The sequence below is a fragment of the Parasteatoda tepidariorum genome, chromosome 1 (genome assembly GCF_043381705.1).
Source record: "Parasteatoda tepidariorum isolate YZ-2023 chromosome 1, CAS_Ptep_4.0, whole genome shotgun sequence".
NCBI lineage: Eukaryota > Metazoa > Arthropoda > Arachnida > Araneae > Theridiidae > Parasteatoda > Parasteatoda tepidariorum.
The window spans coordinates 43,825,514-43,847,058 of NC_092204.1; the positions used below are offsets into that span (position 1 = coordinate 43,825,514).

The 21,545-nt window shown below is 26.3% G+C and overlaps 1 protein-coding gene and 1 long non-coding RNA gene across 11 annotated transcripts; one reads left to right on the forward strand and one right to left on the reverse strand.

Moving 5' to 3' along the window:
* The first annotated feature begins 47 nt into the window (after nucleotides 1–47).
* Nucleotides 48–1,510, forward strand: LOC122269644 (uncharacterized). The gene is made up of 2 exons (XR_011636514.1): nucleotides 48–189; nucleotides 1,316–1,510. It is a non-coding gene; the product is annotated as an uncharacterized lncRNA (long non-coding RNA).
* Nucleotides 1,511–6,109: 4,599 nt separating this feature from the next.
* Nucleotides 6,110–21,478, reverse strand: LOC107440123 (cyclin B3). Of its 10 annotated transcripts, XM_071179359.1 has the most exons (10): nucleotides 21,136–21,300; nucleotides 18,344–18,405; nucleotides 17,827–17,887; nucleotides 17,459–17,751; nucleotides 16,297–16,456; nucleotides 13,804–14,034; nucleotides 10,185–10,340; nucleotides 9,962–10,108; nucleotides 8,685–8,815; nucleotides 6,110–6,496 (listed from the first exon to the last, which is right to left on the reverse strand). In XM_071179359.1, the coding sequence occupies exons 3-10, from the start codon at nucleotides 17,872–17,874 to the stop codon at nucleotides 6,442–6,444; spliced, it is 1,221 nt and encodes a 406-aa protein (XP_071035460.1). In that variant the 5' UTR covers nucleotides 17,875–17,887; nucleotides 18,344–18,405; nucleotides 21,136–21,300; the 3' UTR covers nucleotides 6,110–6,441. The 10 variants fall into 10 exon arrangements, with proteins under 10 accessions (XP_071035460.1, XP_015908434.1, XP_015908438.1 ...); XM_016052948.4 differs by lacking the exon at nucleotides 18,344–18,405 and having other exon boundaries at nucleotides 21,136–21,478; XM_016052952.2 differs by lacking the exon at nucleotides 18,344–18,405 and having other exon boundaries at nucleotides 17,483–17,751; nucleotides 21,136–21,304.
* Between the last annotated feature and the right edge of the window lie 67 nt (nucleotides 21,479–21,545).

A 21,545-nucleotide genomic window follows, 5' to 3' on the forward strand; every position in this document is an offset into this window, starting at 1 on the left:
TTTTTTTTTCTCCTTTTATTTATTAATTCTCAAGTTTTACTCTTTAGGTATTAAAACCCAATGGTATTCTGTTATTTAGGGATTATGGATTGTATGATCAAGCAATGTTGAGATTTAAACCTGGTCACAAGTTAAGTGAAAATTTTTATGTAAGGCAAGATGGCACTCGAGCTTTCTACTTCTCTGAAGGTTAGAAAAATTATTTATAGATTAGTAAACAGCTATATTTTTATTTATACATTGAGCGTAAAATGTTTTCAGTTTATTCTTTATTATGTGAAAAAATTTTGAATACTCTGCTTCACTGGTGTATTTTAAGTCTTGAATATGAACAAGAAATAATCTTTATTTTCTAGCTAAAAAATTAACGTTTATCAAGTGATTCGAAAAAATTATGCAAAACTGAGTGGATATTCCTTGTTTCGCAATAACATATGGCAGAACAGAATAGGTTATCCTGCATCAATTTCCAGTACTTGTTTCATTGAATGCCTTCCCCTGTTTAATTTTTTAACCAGCTTTTCTTTACTTTCTTAGTCACTTTGCATGGCTCAAAAAAAAAAATCCCTTTGTGTTTTATGCAAATAGCAGTCATTTAGTTGCCATCATTGAATTGTTTTCAAATAAGTACTTCTTTAACAAAAATCAATCAAATAATAGTCATTGCACATATATTTCATAATTTTCTAAAATTTTAAATAATTTCTGAAATAGATGCCCTATTGTATATTGTTTAAAAAAATTTTAAATATTAACTATCCATATCTACCATTAAGAATTAAATTTTTCAAAAAAAATATTAAGTCTAAGAAAATCACTAATTCTTCAATTTTCACTTTTTAAAAACAATGCAAGTAATGAATTACATTTTTAAAATAATTAATAATATTTTCATTAAAACACAGATAAGGTAAGGTGCAGACATTTGGATAACATTGAATATTCTTTTTTAAAAAAATGCCATGTATGATTTTTTTTTTCTTTTTTAACAAAAAAATTATCAAATATTCTCAAAAATAATTTAACAGCTAACACTAAAAACCTCCTAAAATATTTATTTACTTTTACATTCACTAGTTTCAATCTTAATTAATACCTTAATAACTTTTTATAAAGAATCTAATAAAACTATATTGGATATGGATTCTTCAAATTGGCCAAAATACTAACAATTTATGATTAATCACATTCACCTGAACTTTCTGGAGTATTTTAACCTATTTTTTGAGAAATATAACTAAAATTGTCCATTAACTTTTAATATAGTCTAAGAAAATTCAATGAACAGCCTGAAAAAAAAAATTTTTTTTTTCAGAATACTTGGGAAAATTAATGGTTGAAGCTGGATTTGAAGTGATTGCTAATAAATATGTTTCTAGAGAAACTGTAAACCACAAAGAAGGCACCTGTGTACCAAGAGTTTATATCCAAGGGAAGTTTTTAAAACCTAGATGATCAAAAAATTTTATGTATAGATATTGTTTAAATAAATTTTTTCATAAAAAAATTATATATTATTATTGTTATAAGTTACTAAATTTAAGTTATAACCTATTGAATACCAATCAGACATTAGTTTTATAGCTTCAGAATTGTTACTTTATTACAAATCAAATTACAGTAAAACCTATCAAAGGTATTTTGTAAATCTAGTAGAAAAAATTACAATCGAAAGTATATTTGATTAGTATGTATTATTGATAATTATTTTTTTTGGTTGTTTCTCATTTGAAAGAGATGTTGCTATGTAAATTTAAATTTATGTTCTGATTGCTTAACAAGTGAGGTTTGCATCAATCACAGATGTTTTTCTGATAGTGTGGCCTCTCAAACACTTTTGAATAGAAGTTAGTTTTTCAATTTAGATAAGTTCTGTCCCAAACTGTAAGCAAATTAATTATATATACACATGAATTATTATATATACATTATTTTATATACAGATGAAGTGGTGCTTAACTGGTGGCTAAACATTTGGTTTAAATAATGCAACCTAAATATTTTAAATGGTAATTACATTCTATTGCGTAGATTACGAAAAGAAAAAAATTGAACAGAAACCAACACACTAGCAATAAGACTGAAATCAATATTTTTGAAGCACTAGTTCTACCTATTGTCTTCTAAAGCACCAAAAACTGAGCATTAAGATTATCCAAGACAGACAACTTATTTTGAAAAAATAAAAAAACTATGCAAAGAGTTATGGTGTTGTTCAAGAAAATTACAAATGAAAACTTTGTATATACTAGCATTAATTTGCAATAGAGTATAAGAATAAGGCTTATTTTACACTTTTAAAGCAAGGTTTCAATATAAACTCATTACAATAACAAAATTGACTCCTTAAATAGTTTTGTTCAAAAGTAATTTATTAGATTCCTCAATTAGCTGTTTAAAAATATCATTTTATATGGTTATAGATCAGAAACTCTTAAAATAAGATGAAAGAAATTAATAATCGTGTAACGACAAAAGTCCACCTTTCAAGTTTTGTTACTGCATTATTTATAAGTATGAATTTTTGAATGTATCACTACGAACATTGGATATTGTAAAATCGTGAAGTTTCTTTTTCATAAAATTCCACAATTATTAGAAACACTGAATCCTAGAAATAAGACCATATGCTTCTGTGCATAATTCGTGGTGAGCCCTAAGAAAATTTGAATCTAGCAACTTTTGCTAGCTTCATTAAAAGGTTGGGTCAAAAATATAAATCTAGTATAAAATCCATCTTTGTTCTTAGAAAATGGAATGATCTGAACACACAAAAATTCATAAATAAAAAGGACGCCTCTGAAATAACCACATTGTCACTATCATCAAATCAAACTGAATAAAGTATCCGAGACTTCTGATAAGAAAAATAACACGACAAAACTGTTACCGGAGTTCTTACAGGAAATAAAAAAGGACACTTCTTCACAGAAAGGAGCTTTCATTTAACACTGTAAAAATTTATCAAATTGCGTAATAACTGAATTTAATCAACAATTTTTAAATTACTATCGTATATTTTTTTTAAGTATATAGTAATTCAAAAAGTAGTTTTCACACATTATCAAAACAAGTGAAAAAATTTAGTTTATAAAAAAATAATTAAGGGGATGCTAAAATACAATGTCTGAACATAATTTTTTCTTTCAAGTAAACTAAAAAATGCTCAATTGATAAACTTAATTTTTTTTTTTAATTAAACCTAATCATTTGAAAGGTTCAATCTATAATTTAAGCTGAAAATTATGAAAAAACATTTAAAGATGCATTTTTTTTTTTAAAAAAAAAAGGTATTTATTTAATAAAAAAAATTTAGAATTTAAAATCACTCAAAAAATTCCATAATATAACCCTGAAAAAAAAGGAGAAATTTAACCAGTTGAGAATAATCCTAACAAAGTAAATATTCGTAATAGTAATCAGAATTAAACCCATAAACACGGATAATTTTATCCAGGGTGCGCAGCTAAATTTTTCAACAAGAAATAAGCACCTTTTAAGCAAAGCACTCAAAAATATTTTTAAACACTTAAAAAATATAATTAGGCAGGGTTGGCAAGTTTTTGATAATCGACGGTTTTATCCGGATTTAACAGTCATGTCAAAAAAAAAAAATTGGCATAATTCTTGACAATTGTCAAAAAACATGAAATTTTGTATCATAAAATGAATGGCGTTTTCATACGCTAAGGACCAACATTACGCCAAAATAGATTGCGTTTGAATTAATTGCGAAAGTGTCGAATAGAACAATATGAACAGTGTCTTTCTGCATAATACATGGCAAGCAGGGCAAAGGATAAATCAAGCTCTTTTTAAAAACACCCAATGAAAAAGCACCTTTAAGGGCTTTTAAAAAACATCAAATAGAAAATAAGCACTTTTTAAAAATGCTACGCACTCAGTTATCAGATTAACCCTTATCCTTTCTAAAAACACTCGGGGAGAACACTGGAATTCTCTTCAGAAAAAATAAGCAAAAAAAATATGATTAATAACCAACTTTAAAGTTTTTTTTTATATTTTAAACTGAAAATTATGAGAAAATAAATACTTAAAGTTGAATTTTAAAAATAAAAGGTATTTAATAAAATAATGGCAAATTTAAAATTACTAGAAAATTCATTCATCCCCACCCCCAAATAAAAGATGTGAATATCTCAGGGGGCCGAATATCATGCCAATTTTAACTAACTAGACAATATAAAGTCTCATTAAAAATGTAGGAATCAATTTAAAAATTAATTATCAGTCACTAAATAAATCGGACTTTCCATCTTTTTATTGACTTTAAGGTAGCATAGGACAGTATCGAGAGAAATAAGTTGTATGAAGCAATGGAGGAATTTGGTATTCCCCTGAAGCTTAATAACTTGACAAAGGCAACACTCAGAAGAGTCAAGTGCAGAGTTAAGTTGCAAAACGAACGCTTCGAGCCCTTCTACACTGATAGAGGCCTGAGGCAGGGAGATGTGCTTGCCTGCCTTCTATTTAATATCGCACTTGAAAAAGTAATCAGAACGTCTGGAATCCGTGTAAGAGGCACTATTTTTCAAAGATCTACACAAATTCTTGCTTATGCAGATGATCTTGATATTATAGGACGATCTAGACAATCAGTAGTGGAGAACTTCAAAGCTCTTGAAGTAGCAGCTAGTGAAATGGGACTAACCATTAATGCTGACAAAACTAAATATAAACAGAGGGCTCACTAAGGCAATGCTCTTACATGTGAATGATTATGAATTTGAACAGTTGATGAATTTAAATATCTTAAGACTACTGTAACCTGCATAATACTGAAATTGATAGCCATTTAGCAATGGCAAAAAAGCACTGTTTAGGTTTAAGAAGCTAACTAAAACGTAAATTTCTTAAACAAAAGACAGAAACTAACATATACATAACACTCCTACAGTCTGTGATCCTATATGGTAGTGAGTGCTGGACTCTTAATTAAGAAGAAAAAAATTAGAACAAATTGCTGATTTTTGAGAGAGGGATACTCAAAATTTTTGGAGCAGTCTATGAGAATAACAAATTGTGCACCCTTTACAATCATGAGTTATATAAAAAGTATAAACAACCAGGCATAGTTCATGAAACTAAGGCCAATCGTATTCAATGGCTGGGAGACCTTTATAGATCTGAAGACCAAAACCCCAGAAAAAAGTAACCAACCTACAAGAAAAAGGGGTCTTCCACAAAGAAACAATACAAGAAAAAGGGGTCTTCCACTGACTAGGTGGCTGGACGCAGTTAAGGGAGCCCTAAAGATAATAAGAATAACTAACTGGAAGACCATGGCACAGAATAGATCAAGATGGAAAAAACTTATTGGGATGGCCTTGGATTGTCATAGGCTGTAGTGCCAAGAAAAAATCAATCAGAAGTGGACTTATCATGAAAATTGGTGGTTAAGAAAACCTTTCCTGAAAAAATAAGGCAGTGTTTTTATGGGACGGCGGCTTATTTTTAAGAAAAGAGCAAGCAGGGCACATATTATCTGTGAGCCGCTTTTTAGAGACTAGGAAGGAGGCTTAGGGAGAACACAGCTGCTACCTTTCAACAAGCAAGGTGGCACTAGAATACTGGGAAGAATTTACTATGATGGCTGGAACATATTTAGGATTTAAAAACATTAAAGGCTAATTAGAAACAAGCATCCGAAGAAACAAAAATTGATTGTGTTTGCTCTAGGCTTTACTATTAATATGTGTTAAATATCACTAATGCATCCATATTGTAAAAAAAAATTTCAATAGTCTTTCTTCTTATTAACATTAATGGAGTTAATAGTATATAAAAATAGTTCAGACTTAATATTTAATGAAAGTGCTCAAACTATATTTAGATCTATAAATATAGGTTTCAAATATAAGAGAATTGCATTTGAAATGAGTATATGAACGAAGAAAAATAGTGCAAGATTGCTTACTTATACTTATTTATAAGTGTAAGTAATACACTGAGCCAATAATAGAATTCTACAAATTTTAAAAATGGATTAGTACTGTTTAAATAACCCTAATATTATCCTTAATTAATTTTAATTAAACTATTGCCATGAATAAAATGCAAGCTAAAAAAATAAGTAAAAAAAGTCAACTATTATTTAAATATTTTATTTCGTAAAATTTAAACCAGTCATAATTGACTTTGGTCAGATGCAAATCAAGAAAACATAACATCTTTCAATTTTAGAATTGCACCTGAAAATAAATAGTTCTGAATTGGTCCATTTATAATTTCATGATTACATTAAAAAGAAAATTACAGACAAAATACACATCATGTAAAAATACAAACAAATATACAAAATTTAGTCCAACTATTAGACTTCTTTCAAATGTATTTACACATCTAATGAAAATATACAAATGTTTTATTTTATTTTTTAAAATTTATGAAGTGAGTATTTGAGCAAATTTTTCACAGCATTTATTCTAAGGTTGCTGCAGATAAAGGAGGAATTTTGGCAACTCCAAAGAATATCCTAAGAAGAAACAAAAAAAATGTTACAACACATAAATACAAATGTAGCTACATAACATAAACAAGAACTACATAATGTAGCTATTGTTTCAGAAAATTAAAAGCATTACTACATTAGAAAAAGACCTACAAGGTTAACGAAGAACAATCAATATGCATCAGGAATAAGGAACTTTTTGCTATATTTCCAAAACAAACCAAAGTAAATGTGTGAGGAAAGGTTAAAAGTGGTTTTAGGAATTATCTTTACCTCCTTTTTTCTAGTCATCCTGGTGAGATGTGCTGATGCAGCAGTTTATTCATTTATACTAGATCACTCAAGGTGTGATTTAAAAAAAAATAATAATAATTTCACAACAATCTTAGAAAACTTCTGTTTCTGACATAAAATACTTTTGTTAACAAAATATTAATGCTATACATTTTGTTTAAATTCTTCTAGCAAAAAATTTTTTTTTCAGAAGATCTGCACCAAAGGACTAACAAACCACAAAATCTTTTGGAAAACATCCGAAGTCCAAACTCTAGTGAATTAAGGATCAAAGTATTAACAATTTAGGAAAAGTTAGAAATTGTTTTAGATGCTGTGATTTAAGCCCATATGGCAGTTACCTCCTGTTAGCATATCCCTTTGAGATAACTTTAGTAGCCATCTTGAATTAACATACGAGCATCCAAAACATACAAAAATTATAATTACACCGCCTACATTTTAACAATGTTAAGTTTTCAAATATTCTCTCAACAGATAACATTCTACCAACAGTATGTAAACAGAGTACTTGTATGTGGAGTCTGCACATTAAGATAATTTAAGAAACACTACAAACATCACTACATTAACCCAGGCTTAAATTGTTTACTGTCTTTTTGACTAATTTTTAACACTACCATTTAAGGGGTGATTCTAAGACTTAAAAGTAATGATAAATAATATAATTAAATCATATGGTGAAAAAGGCATCAGTTTAGACCCAAACTTTGAAACTATTTTCCACATCTTGTGAGCATTTTAGTTACCATGATTGTGCTGCTCATATTTGAAGACCAAGGAAGACTAATGGTTTAGTCCATTTTTCACAAAAAATGATGATTTTGAAGATGACAAAAGTTTTGACAAATCAATAACGTGAAAAATCTGCTCTCCTTGAGAGTTAAATAAATTTCAGCGAAGAAAAAAATAATTTTCACAGTTCGACGGTACATAGCTGCAGATAAATTTCGGCATATCATAATGATAACTAATTGCGAAAAAATTTCCATTTCCCCCCTTTTAATTATAAGTATTATACCTCCTATTCTATTAATGTGAAGCATTTACCTACTAGTATTTTTAAAAGGTAACTGTGCCGTCAAATTATACGCTACCACCAAAAATTTAATCTAAATTGCATATCTTATGTTTTTTAGGTGAATACTCATAATTAGGTATTTGAAAATATCAAAAATATATTATTTGAAAATATCATAAAACGTTAATATTGAAGAAAATTTTCTATTTTTTTTTAATGATCAAAAACATCTGATTTTTTTATGTTGAAAAATATTACATTTAACTGAGAAAAAACTGATGTAGTTTTTTTTTTGTTTCACTTAAAAAAAAAATTAAAAAAAAGCTTAAAATATTTTAGTTAAATACTTTTACATTTTGAATAATAACCAAAAACAAACCATACCCTTGAGATTTTATTCACTTTAAAAAGTATAACATTTAACATTGTGAATAAGAAAAGATATCATAGAACTTTATCAGGATTAAACCAATTACATAATTTTGTTTATATAGTTATAAAATATAAATGAGTATATATATAACAATGAGTATATTATAATTTTTTCCATTGACATTTGCACATAGAGTAAGAGTGTTAAACTCAATGTCTAATTTAATATAGCATATTATATAAAATTAATTTGTTTTTAATATTGGAGTAATATATGAAATTGCTGCTCCCAGATATTAACAGAAACTAAATTCCACAAGATATCATTTATATATATATATATAGATCAATAGACAAAAATTAAAGCTAATAACTTTTTCTAGATCCTAAAAAAAAACTTTTTTTAAAAACTTTCTAATCTTAACTTTCCAACAAATAATCCTTATTAATTGTTCAATGAGACTGATTTAAATTTTATTTTCTACAAAATATATATAAAATAAAATAGGTGAAAATCAAACTTACTGATGGGAGTACTTTGTTCGTATTGTTTGAAGCAGTTTTCGTGGAGGATTAGAAATGCTCTTATTTAGTATTATCACAATTTCTATCAATTCTTCTTCTGAATATCCAGAATAATATTGAAGTGTGGGAGTCTGTAATCAATATGAAAATCGAAATCTTATTAACAGATATAAAATTAACATATGTTTTATTAATAGCTCTAAAAACAATTACTGATTTCAATTAAACTGAAAAAAATACAAATTTACTATCATTAAGCTTTTTCCAAACTCTATCAAGATTTCTGTGAATCTCCCCCCCAATCTACTATCATTCATTTATTACTTATTTCCACTTGTTATGTGACTGGTGAAGATAAAATTAAGAACATAAATCAAAATAAGAAAAAAAAAATAACTAAGTGCTAGTGATGAGCTGTTGGGTGACTTCCGAATGCTTTACCATTTATACTTTGTCAGTGCTTTCCCATTTTTTTGAACTACAGAACTATAAACGATCAAACTTCCTTTGCCAGAAACCAGACTTAAATTTTATCAGCAGGTAACGAATATGCTAACCAAAAGAGAAAAAAAACTACAACTTAATTTTGAAACAGTTTTCTATTATCTTATAACGTTAAAATAGCAAACCTGAAGCAGCTCTTAGTCTAGTAGGTTTTGGTTGAGCTGTTAGAATTGTTAGAATAATTAATGCAGAGAAATAATTCTTTATCCTTGAATTTAAATATTTTATTTTGAATTTTAAAACTATGCAAAATACTGATGTAATCCAATGTAAATGCATATACTTTTTGTGATTTATTCAGGATAATATGGGGAAAAATTCTTTTAAAATTTGCCCTTTTTTATTGGCATTTTAACTGATTAATTTCATAAAAATAACCTAAATATTAAATAAATAACCAGTTATTGGTTTGATACGAACTTATTACAAGTTTTACAAATCATCATAGATTTAAAAAAAAGTCACAGAACCCGTGTCCTATCCACAGAACCCCAGAATTCTGTAGTACACCTTTTGAGAACCACTGCTATAAATGATGTCATTAAAAGAGTAAGCTTGTATACATTTTATTAAAATGGTTTTACTAAAAAATTGTTTAAGAACTGCAAAAATATGTATTGAAGATTTTATGTAAAAATCAGCAGAACAAAAATGCTAGTAATTGTTGAAAAATATTTAAAAAAAATTAAACAAAGTAACATAGACAAACAAAGACAATATATAAGTTTCAAAAATAAAAACAATGAAGTATTTGATGAACATTTATCAATTACCCAATGTTGAGATTTCATCTTTAAAGCCAGTAATAAAGCAGCTGCAGCAATTTTGGAATCTAATACATCAATGCAATCGTAATCCATCAGGGAAGTTTCCAAAATATATCTAGCTAGTGTCAATAAATCCATAGGAATTCGATCACACTAAAACAAATCCAGGGAGAGTGAGATTTTATAACAATACATAACAGAGAAAAAAAATTGAGGGACGGTTATTTACCCTGGCATATCTACGGAGAAATCTGTATGATAGTGGAATTCCCAAGTCATAGTCCACAGTTTTCAAAATTTTTATTTCAGTCTCAAGCATCTCATCCCTATCATAACTATCACCACATATATACAAGAAGTCATCAACAAGAGGTGGTACTCTCTCCTACAGATAAATTTGAGTGTAATGTTTTTTTAAACTAAATATATGAAACTACTAAAAAGAAAGGCATCAACTACAAGCTAAAAATACACTTTAAAAATCAAATAAAGACATTTCTATTGAATAAGTATATTATTACAAATGTAAGGAAAAATGAGCAGAGTACATGTCATTAGCATCTTAACAAAATTTATTTAGGTATTTAATTATTCTAGTGTTAATTCTTCTGTCATGAATTAGAAAAGCAGTCTTTTCTCAATGCTGTATTCAAGATAAAAGATTAGTAAAATAAAGAACAACAAAAAAATTTTATTTTTTATTTTCCTTAACTAAGAGCAAGTGCAAAAAAAGAAGGGTAATATAATGATATTTCTATTCAAAAATCCGAATGAGTTAAGAACCTATAGTAATCAGTTTAAACATACGAACGAAACATAATCGCTTTTGAAACAGAAAACAAGAATTATGAACCATTCTAGCAAACCCATATTAAGTTCATTAAGCAATCCTTACCTGTTAAAGAAACAATAAATTTAATTTTTTTTACAAAATGCAAAAAATTTTGAATGAGACAAAACTTCCAATTTTTATTTGTAAACCTAAACTAGGCCTTTATTTATTTTTTTTTGAAGCATAAATTTTATTTTATTTTATGCAAAAGTGCTTTAAATCTAGAATGAGATCCAGGGTTCATTGATTTAAATCAGCTTGATTTAACTCATGATTTAAATCAACTGATTTTTTTTTAAAAAATCATTGATTTAAATCAACTGATTTTTTTTTAAATATATATATTGATTTTAAAAGTTAACAAACAATGTTTTAAATTATTGATACTTTTATTATTTTCTTTCCTTAGTTTTAAAATTTCTTTTAAATAAATTGCTGTGTTAATTTTAGTTAATGAAATTACTTTCTTTCTTGGTGTGTGTTAAATTCCAACACATTTGAAATTAAATTTTTTAAAAATCTTTTGATTCTTGAGATTGAAAGTGCAGATTAAAGTACGCATTTAATATTGTCTTAATATAGACTTGCATAGCTGTAGAAAGTAATTAATAGACATGAATTTTGAAAAAAAAATGTGAATAATCTTAATTAAAATTTCACCTTTTGATTGAAACATCGTGGTATTAAAATCAACATTATATTTTATTAAAGAAAAATGTATATTTCTAAAGCTTGGGATTATATTAAAAAGAATTATACCCTAATATGCCAAAAATAGAAAGAAAAAAAAAAGGATAATGAATTCAGATATTTCCTGATATAGTGTCATTCTTCTCTTTCAAAGTCTATTTGAGGCAGTAGAGTTATCAGGGGTCTGTCTAGGTTTTTCTGACAGGTACCTATTTTGTGAAAATTTAGACGTAATTTGTGAAAAATTAAAAATTATATTAAGAAATCAACACAAAAATATGGATTTATCGTTTCTTAAGGGATACAAAAATGAAATTTTAAGAAAAAGGATTTTGTGAAACTACCGTTTTTCCAAAATTGAATTTGTGAAACTACCGTTTTTCCTAAAGTTGAATTTGTGAAGGTACCGCTAAACGGTAGTAAATTCGGCCTGGACAGACCCCTGGTTATTAACTGGTAACTGGTATTTTTTCTCATAATATGTTTACAGTATCTTTGACATTATCAGATTTTCTATAAAGCAATTTTGTTAAAAAAAATTCCAATGAGTGCATAGTTTTTAAAAAATTTTTTAGCTGGTCTATTTTGATATAGAATTAAAAATTAATATTTTAATATAAAAATATTGATGAGTGACTACATTTATAAACACAATCTGTTACATTTATTTTGTCATATTAAAAATCAAGAGAAAAAAAACACAATTTTAAATTAAAATTATGGTTTGCTAATTGAAACTTAAATTTAGGAAGTTAAAGAGTCTGCCCAAGCCAAATTTGCTACTGCTTAGGGTACGTTCACAAATTCAACTTTAGGAATACTTTTTTTTTTAAATTTTATTTTTGTGTTTCGTAAGAAACGAATAAATCCATTTTTGTGTTGATTTTTTAATGTTATTTNTGTGAATAATCTTAATTAAAATTTCACTTTTTGATTGAAACAGCATGGTATTAAAATCACCATTATATTTTATTAAAGAAAAATGTATATTTCTAAAGCTTGGGATTATATTAAAAAGAATTATACCCTAATATGCCAAAAATAGAACGAAAAAAAAAGGATAATGAATTCAGATATTTCCTGATATAGTGTCATTCTTCTCTTTCAAAGTCTATTTGAGGCAGTAGAGTTATTAACTGGTATTTTTTCTCATAATATGTTTACAGTATCTTTGACATTATCAGATTTTCTATAAAAAAATTTTGTTAAAAAAAATTCCGATGAGATAGATTTTTTAAAAAAAAATTTTAGCTGGTCTATTTTGATATAGAATTAAAAATTAATATTTTAATATAAAAATATTGATGAGTGACTACATTTATAAACACAATCTGTTACATTTATTTTGTCATATTAAAAATCAAGAGAAAAAAAACACAATTTTAAATTAAAATTATGGTTTGCTAATTGAAACTTAAATTTAATAAGTTAAAGAGTCTGCCCAAGCCAAATTTGCTACTGCTTAGGGTACGTTCACAAATTCAACTTTAGGAATACTTTTTTTTTTTTTTAATTTTATTTTTGTGTTTCGTAAGAAACAAATAAATCCATATTTTTGTGTTGATTTTTTAATGTTATTTTTAATTTTCACAAATTATGTCTAAACTTTCACAAATTAAATACCTCTCAGAAAAACCTAGACAGACCACTTTCATTAAATTCTCTACTAGTCTTCAAATTTCAATTATGCATTTGTTTCAAAATGGTTGCTATGCATTCAAAGCTATGTATTATAATGAAAAATTATATTAGTAAGTTAGAGCTTCTAAAATATTGTTATAATATTGCTTTCACATTAATTTAATTTTGATTAAACATATATAAAGTATTTTTAATCATAAACTAAAGTTCTTACAATGTGTTTGAATAAAAATAAAAAAATTCTGATTTAAATCAAAAAAATCTGATTTTTTTTTTTTTTTTAAAACACGAACTCTGATGAGATCTCTAGTACTTCAAAAGTGATGTAATGAATGTTACGTTAAAATTTACAACTGATAAAGTACATAAAAAAATAAGGAATAATTAGACTGATCTCTTTTTAGAATGTTGGAATCCATGAGTCTTTTTAGCATTTTGTACACCAGCATTCTATTTTCAAGAAAGAGCAATATTAACTAGCTTATATAAAAGAAATACCCTATGAAATTACCAGCCTAAAAATCATAAAATTTAATGAGATAATATTCTTTAGTTAGCCAACTACCAACTTAGTTTAGTCTACCAAAAAGTATAAGTTTCACATAGCATTTTAATAATTTCACCAACTTTTGTTAAAAATATAATACAATACATAAAAATCGTAAAAATATTTTGAAAAACTTACATCATACTTGGAAGCAATAAAAAGAGCTGTAGCACCAATTAACTGCAATTTTGTCTTGACTACAAAGTGATGCATAAGGTAATAATCGACTAATTTAACTGCCAAATAGAGTGTTTCATGATTCAACTCAAAACTCTCTTGCACTTCAACCATCCAATCAACAAGAATAGCTCTCATAGACTTTGTCATCTCACGCTGTTTGTCTAAGTAGTTACTTATTACAAATTTAGTCTAGAAAGAAAGAAAAATTGCCATTTGAAATAATTTTTTAGAAAACAATATATTTTATTTGATTACAAGGGTTGGAAAAATCTAAAAAATTTTATTAGTCTAAATATATGTCTGAATGAAGCTTTTATATGCTCAGATATCTTTTGGACTTATTTTTTGGCCTTTTCACAGTAAGATTAACCAGATGACGAAAAATTCAAAATAAATATTTGTTAGGATAAAAAGTTGAAGATTTAAAAATATTAAGTCTTAACTTAATACATTTATTTTCTTTTAAGTTAAAGATTGTTAAATGAAGGACTAAATCACTTGAAAATTTAGCCACATTGACTCTAAGAAAATCAGGTTTTTCTGAAAATTCCCACCAAAACTGAAGTAAATAATTAATGAAATACATTAAATAAAGACTGGTCTGATTGCAAATATATGTAGAATTAGAGCAATTTTGATTTTTATATAAATTACCATGAGGCACTTTTACCTTTGACACCACAGTATCGTTTATATTTTAACTTATTTTCCACACATTTCTTTTTATGTAAACAATTATCTTATGACATATTTTGTAGCCATTTCTTTTAAGATATTTTCAATCAGTTTAATATAATTGCCTATTAATATAACGCATATTTGATAAAGCATTTTGTTTTTAGTATTTTGAATTCGAAATTCAAGAATTTTCTGAAGTAATAAATTTTAACAAAACCAAGCCATTGAATAGAAGGTACCTGGCAAAAATTATTTGATAATGTATCAAAATAAAGTATTACAGAATTTTGCTAAATTTACAACCCATCTAAAATCCTAATATACACATAAAATATAGATTTCATCACAGGAAGTTCAAAGATGTATATCAGTTACATGCCTACTAGCAAGATATTTTGCTAATTCAGTGCATGAAGTCTTAAAAACGTGAGACTAGTAGGACATAAAAATTATCTACGATGTAATGCTTCACTTATTTATTTCTTGAAGAATAAAAAAAATTTTGTATAAGATAAAATATACTGCAAGTTGGAAAATGTAATAAAATACATTGATCCAAATATTCTAAACAAACAAAAACAAAAAATCCTAAAGAAGTCGTTTAATCGAAGAAAAAAGTAAATTATCAAAATAAAAACTAATTCATTTAATTTAAACTTATTAGATTTCATAAAATAAATTGTTTGTTGACAGAATATTATGTATAATATAAAGTATTTTATGTAAAAATTTAATATTAAATTTAATTTACAGTTTACAATGACATAAAATTAGTCCCTAAGTTTGAAGTAACAAATATTTTAGATTTTTATTGGCATTAATTAAAATTTTAAAAAAAAGATGGCATTAAAAAAAAANAAAAAAAAAAAAAAAAAAAAGATGAAAAAAGAAAATCCAAATCTTATGATTCTATAATAAAATCCAAATTTGTAATCTGTAGAAAATAAACATACAAAAATAAAAATATCAGGACAAAATATTTTTCATAAAGAAAATCAGGAATATAAGGACAAACACGAACCCTGATTAAAGACGAGTTCAGAAGCTAATAGAAATTTTCATTTTTATTACTGAAAATTGTCAAGAAATTGAAGTTTATAATTACATAGATAGGCAGATAAGAAAGTACAACTTTTAATTTCATAAATGTTCAACATTTGAAGATTAAATGAAGAACTGATCGGGATTAATAAAAAAAATTGAAAGGAATAGATTTATTATTTTAAACTAAAGAGCAACATTTTGAAGATATCTTATTACATCAGATAACAAATTTTAAAAGACCCAATCTAATATTTTAAACTCAAAAGCATGAAATTAATTTTTTTAAGATTGTATGCGTTGAACAGTTAAGTACACACTCAAAACCAGTTACAGAAATTTCAAATCACAGATACAGATATTCCAAACTAAAATTTGGGTAATTTGTAAAAAACAACATTACAGAAGAAAAAATAAATAAATAAAAAATTATATAGGAAAACTTTTCAGGGTACTAAACGTATAGCTTCAGTAAGATATTATTTAATATTAAAGGACAATGCAACCTATATAAAGAATCAACATATTTAAACCTATTTACTTACAAAAAATTTTTTGAAAATTTTATTAAAAATCTTAAGGAAATTTTGCAACATTCAATCTAAACAAAAATTTCAAAACTCAAACAATTTAGAGATTTTTAGAAATTTGGACATGAACAACTTCAAATATATTTAAAATGAAACTATTCCCAATAAAGTGAAATAACAAAGATAACTAATAGTTCTTTACTTCTCTTTCTTTATAGTATTTAAAAACATCAGCAACATATTGAGGAACACTAAATGGATCATCTAGACAAGCTTTATCAAAATCCTCCACACCAGGAGGCAAAGGTTCTTTCACAAGCTCTTCTTTCTTCTCTTCTTTACATGGACTAATGTCTATAACACTGAAAAATAAATTTAAAAAAATGGTGAAAATGTTTTTATTCAAGAGTAAAGCAATTTTTTTATAAATTTTGATACATGTGATAAAAACTAGGTTTTGCATAAATCTCCCTTAAAAAGGTATATGTAAAAAAGAAATAATTACGAAATGCTGTATTTAATATTTGTTGTGCAGCATAAATTTTAACATTAAAAGAAGAAAGTGGTTCATATAAATCATAAGTCTTATAACAAAAAGATTTTTTAAAAAAATACATTTAACTTATTAGTAATGCAAAAATTAGCAACTCTTGTAGTTTCTTAGTAAGCTATTAGGTTGAAACAAAAACAACTGTTAGCACTTCCTTTAACTTACTATCAAGCGTGCAGAAAACTTGATCACCTGTACAAGCTAAATCTGTTACTTAAATAAGCTAAATATGTAAGATCTATCAAATTAAATGGCACCTGACAAAGGCAAAGTCAAAATAGGTTTTTATATGAAAAATTTCCGCTTAAAAATTCAAAAACAAATTTAACTTTATATCTGAAATCACAATATGTATCTTATAAATTTTCTTATAGCTATAAAAAGCCAAAGGGAAAAATTATATTCTGTTTGCAATAACTTGCATATGGTAATTTAATTTTGATTCAGCAAACAAGAATTCTCCAAACGTTTTTCTTTTAATCAGATCTATTAATCTAGCTACTTTGAACTTTTCAGGGGTCTGTCTAGGTTTTTCTGAGAGGTACCTATTTTGTGAAAATTTAGACATAATTTGTGAAAAATTAAAAATTATATTTAAAAATAAACACAAAAATATGGTAAAAATATGGATTTATCGCTTCTTAAGGGATACAAAAATAAAATTTTAAGAAAAAGTATTTTGTGAAACTACCGTTTCTCTTAAAATTGAATTTGTGAAACTACCGTTTTTCCTAAAGTTGAATTTGTGAAGATACCTAGTAAATTCGGCCTGGACAGACCCCTGCTTTTGGAATAAAAATATTCGTACAAATACCTGTCTTCCAAAGCAGTTACATACATAGTATTTTCTGAAGACTCAGACAGTTCTGATTCTTTATTCTCTTCCTGACTGGGTGTTTCTTCCTTGATTTTAATTTTTTCAACTTCACTCACAATGTAGCTATGAGAGTTATTCTTTCCTTTTTTGTTGTTACCAAATCCAACTTTTTTATTCGAAACATTCTTGTTTGTGATATCACCCAGTATTCTTTTTTTACCAACATTATCTGGCAAAGGATCAGCAGCCCGCTTTGAAGCATCTTTAACAGAAATATGTTTAACATTTTCCTAAAATTAAAAAGCATAAAATAAAGAAAAGAAGAGTCTTGACAATAAGTTAATTATTAAACAAAAATAAATTACCGAAGCGAACTTGGCACTTCTTAGTTTACAAATTATACTAGATTCCATGATTTCACAAATTCTGAAATGAGATTTTTCATTAGCAAAAACAAATTAAAACTAAAAAAAATTTTCATTACAAATAACATATATAAAGCAAAGAACAACTCCATAATTTCAAGCATACCAAAATAAGAATTAGAGTATCTGGCAAATAGGGCTGTCTATGGGTTGAGAAGATTTATTAAATCTAGGTTTCTTTCTAGAAAAACAAAGTTCTTAATTCACAAAACTCTTGTTGGGTCAGTCTTAACATATCATTTGCATCTGAAGTTTGGACAATGATAAATATGGAGGAAAATTATAACACAGTATTTAAGAAAAAGATATTCTGGTGGTGTAAATGGAAACAATAATTGGAGAAGTGTAAAAGTTTTTTAAACAACATGATATTATTAAGTACATAAAATAAATAGAATGAATTGGTTGGCTCGAGTGATGGCAATACAATAAAAAAGATATTGCTTTTTACACCCACTGGAACAAGAAAACTGGGAAGGCCTCGGTAGAGATGGGCTGATTCAGTAGAATCTGATTTTCCTGCAATTAATGAAAAGAATTGGAGATCAAAGATAAATCTGAAGTTGTTATGGAGAAATCTTCAGAGGAAAGCATTGGCTCACATTGGGCTGTCTGGCCCAATGATGATGATAATGAACAATCCAAGAATGTTTAATATCACAAACACACAAAATTAGCACAACAACAAAAGACATATCGTAAATTCCTTTTAAATACAGAAATCTTCAAAACACTTTAAAAAAATAAAAAAGATTCACCATCCTTTATCCTCATAAAAGTCTAAATACACTGCTAAAAAACATTTACTTTTAACAAAAACATAAAATTTATACATCTTTTCTTGATAAAAACTTTCAATTATTGCCTAGATCATCAATAATCTTCAAAAAACCACACCCAACAAACAAACTCAAAGTAAAATGCAACTTTGACTCAAAATCACTTTACAAAACCCAAAATTACACCCACTAAAACATTTATTCTACAGGGGAAAAAAACTCCACACAAAATTCAATCCTAAAACCAAAAATTAATAATTAGATTTCTATAGATAATATTACATAAAAAAAAACCAATAAATTAGTCAACATGTCATTACTTTTCTTCTCCCATCTGCATAAACAGAAAACAGTCAATCATCACCACAATGTGAAATATCCACATCTAATATTATCTCGACTACATCATTCAATACGCTTAAATCTCTTAATTCTCTGTGAAAACGTTATAACACAAGACAGATTATAATCAGCTGTTTTGTAAATCTACAAACATCTGCCCAACATGCTGAACAAATCTGTTAAAAAGATTCACTAATCAATTATAAAATGATACTAACAAAGCAGATTTTAGGTAGCAGAACAAAAAGAAATATTCCTGAGAAAAAATTCCAATGTGCCTCTAAATTCTACCTAGGAATGGGGTAAGGGGATTCAAGGCGAGCTGCCTCTTAAAAAAAGGGCACTTTTTCAACACCATGAAATAACTGAAGTAAAATGAGGTAATAACTGAATTTGATCTTCAACAATTTTTAAATTACCTTTTTATACTATTTTATAAGCATATTTAAAAAAGAATTATTTTCATTATCAGAAGAGAAACATTTGTAGTAGAGAAACATTTGTAATAAACAATAGCAATTATTTTAATAAAATAATTAACATCATGCTAATATATAATTGCTAAGCACAAATTTTTTCAAAAAAGTAAACTAAAAAAATTATTAATTAATAAACTTAATAGGTCTCAATAGATAATTTAAACTGAAAATTATGAGAAAATAAACATTTATAAAAAAGTTATTAAAAAAATAAAACCAATAAAAAATCTAATAATAACTCCCTCTGAGAAGAGATACTTAAAAATGTTAGCAAGTAGAGAATAATCCCAACAAAGTAGATATTTGTAATAGTAATCAGAATTAAACCTATAACCACAGATAATTTTACCACTGTGTAATTATTTTAAAAGGGAATTAATTTTTTTTAAATGGAATATGAATAAATAGGCAATGTTTTTAAGAGATGGGTGACTTATTTTTACTAAAAGGCCAAAGAGGACGCATTTACAGGAATCAAAGAGCAGGCAGGACAGACCACTTAGGGAAAACACTGGTGCCTTGTACACTTGGCTATGTATGAAAATATTTTTTGGCATAAAGTAGCTTTCATACTTTAGTCTGAATATTTATTAAATAAATCTTTACTAGATTAAAATTTATATTATACGTAATGCAAATAAAAAAACATCATGTTTCCCTGTTTATCTAAAGGAGGCAAAACCTAAATTTTATTTTAAGAGATAATATATTGATCAAATTAACACGAAATGATAAGTGGTAGCAATGAAATTGTAATTTGTATTTTGACCAATTAGTTATATCTATAAAAGCACCCACATTCCACAGTGACAAGATGTAGAATATTTAATAAAAATAAAAGTAATTTGAAACATAATTATTGGAAATAAATACCATAAATCTTTTAAGAGTTATTATATTATTTCACTAGAAATGTCGGCAAACTTGAAATTTAACCCTCTTGTAAGATCACCTCTCACAAAAAATAGGTTGTTTTTGATAGTTTTTTCTCTTTAATTTATATTTCTTTAAAAAGGCTATTTTTTACAAAACACTTAATAACGAGATTAACAGTTACTACATGCAACAACTAATTACATATATACACATAAAAATCATTCTTAATATTTGTAAACTTATATAATCCTCAAGTGCATAAAACTTATTTTGCTTTTACATACATTAAATTTATCCAGAAAAACATTTCATCAAGCAGGTATAATTTTGTATGAATACACAAATTCTATTAAAGGTGCATTTAAATTCCAAAAAAAAATCTTTTTTTTTTACTACAGAAAAGCAAGTTAAGAGTTCTTGATGATGAAATTTAATAAAAAAACCTGCGAATTACATAAATATTTTAGGTAGTTAATCCCTAAAAAAACTTTCAACAAAAATTTTTTGTTAAAGTCATTTAAACGTTGCTTTATAATCATTTGGATATTGAAACAATTAGTACCTTGTGTCTGGATAAAACGAAATTCAAAGGAAAAGAATAAAACAAGGTAAAAATAAGACAATAATTACAAATTTTCATACAAATGAGGAAAGAATACCGAAAATTTTGTGCGGAGCAGTTGGGTAAATTTAATTATCGAACTTATATGTTTGCGCGTAAGATAAGGCAAATATGCATTTTAAAGAATAATGATGATGAGTAATTTACTTACAAGTTCAAATGAATTAAAATTTATCTTTAGAATTTACACATGAGCAATTTAAAAATTCTTTTCAAGATAAAGCATTCGAAAATGTGGCAGTTTATTCAAGCGTTTTGATTGGGTTTTGAAATTTGAAGGCGGTAGCCACTTCAATTAAAAGTTGAAGTGCATAATTGATAGAAAATCAAAAATTGTTTCATTATTTACGTTTTTTTATTAAATATGCTATAAAACTTCTGCTTCGATAAAATTATAGCATATGCAAATAAATATTTCATTTACATTTCACGTAAAGTCGTCAATAATTATTTCAAGAAAAGCTCTTGCAACTCATCTCTTGAAATTTTTGTAAACAACATTTTTTCGTCTATGAAACTAAAGTTCTTAAAGTAATATTTTTAAACTTATGCAACGATTTA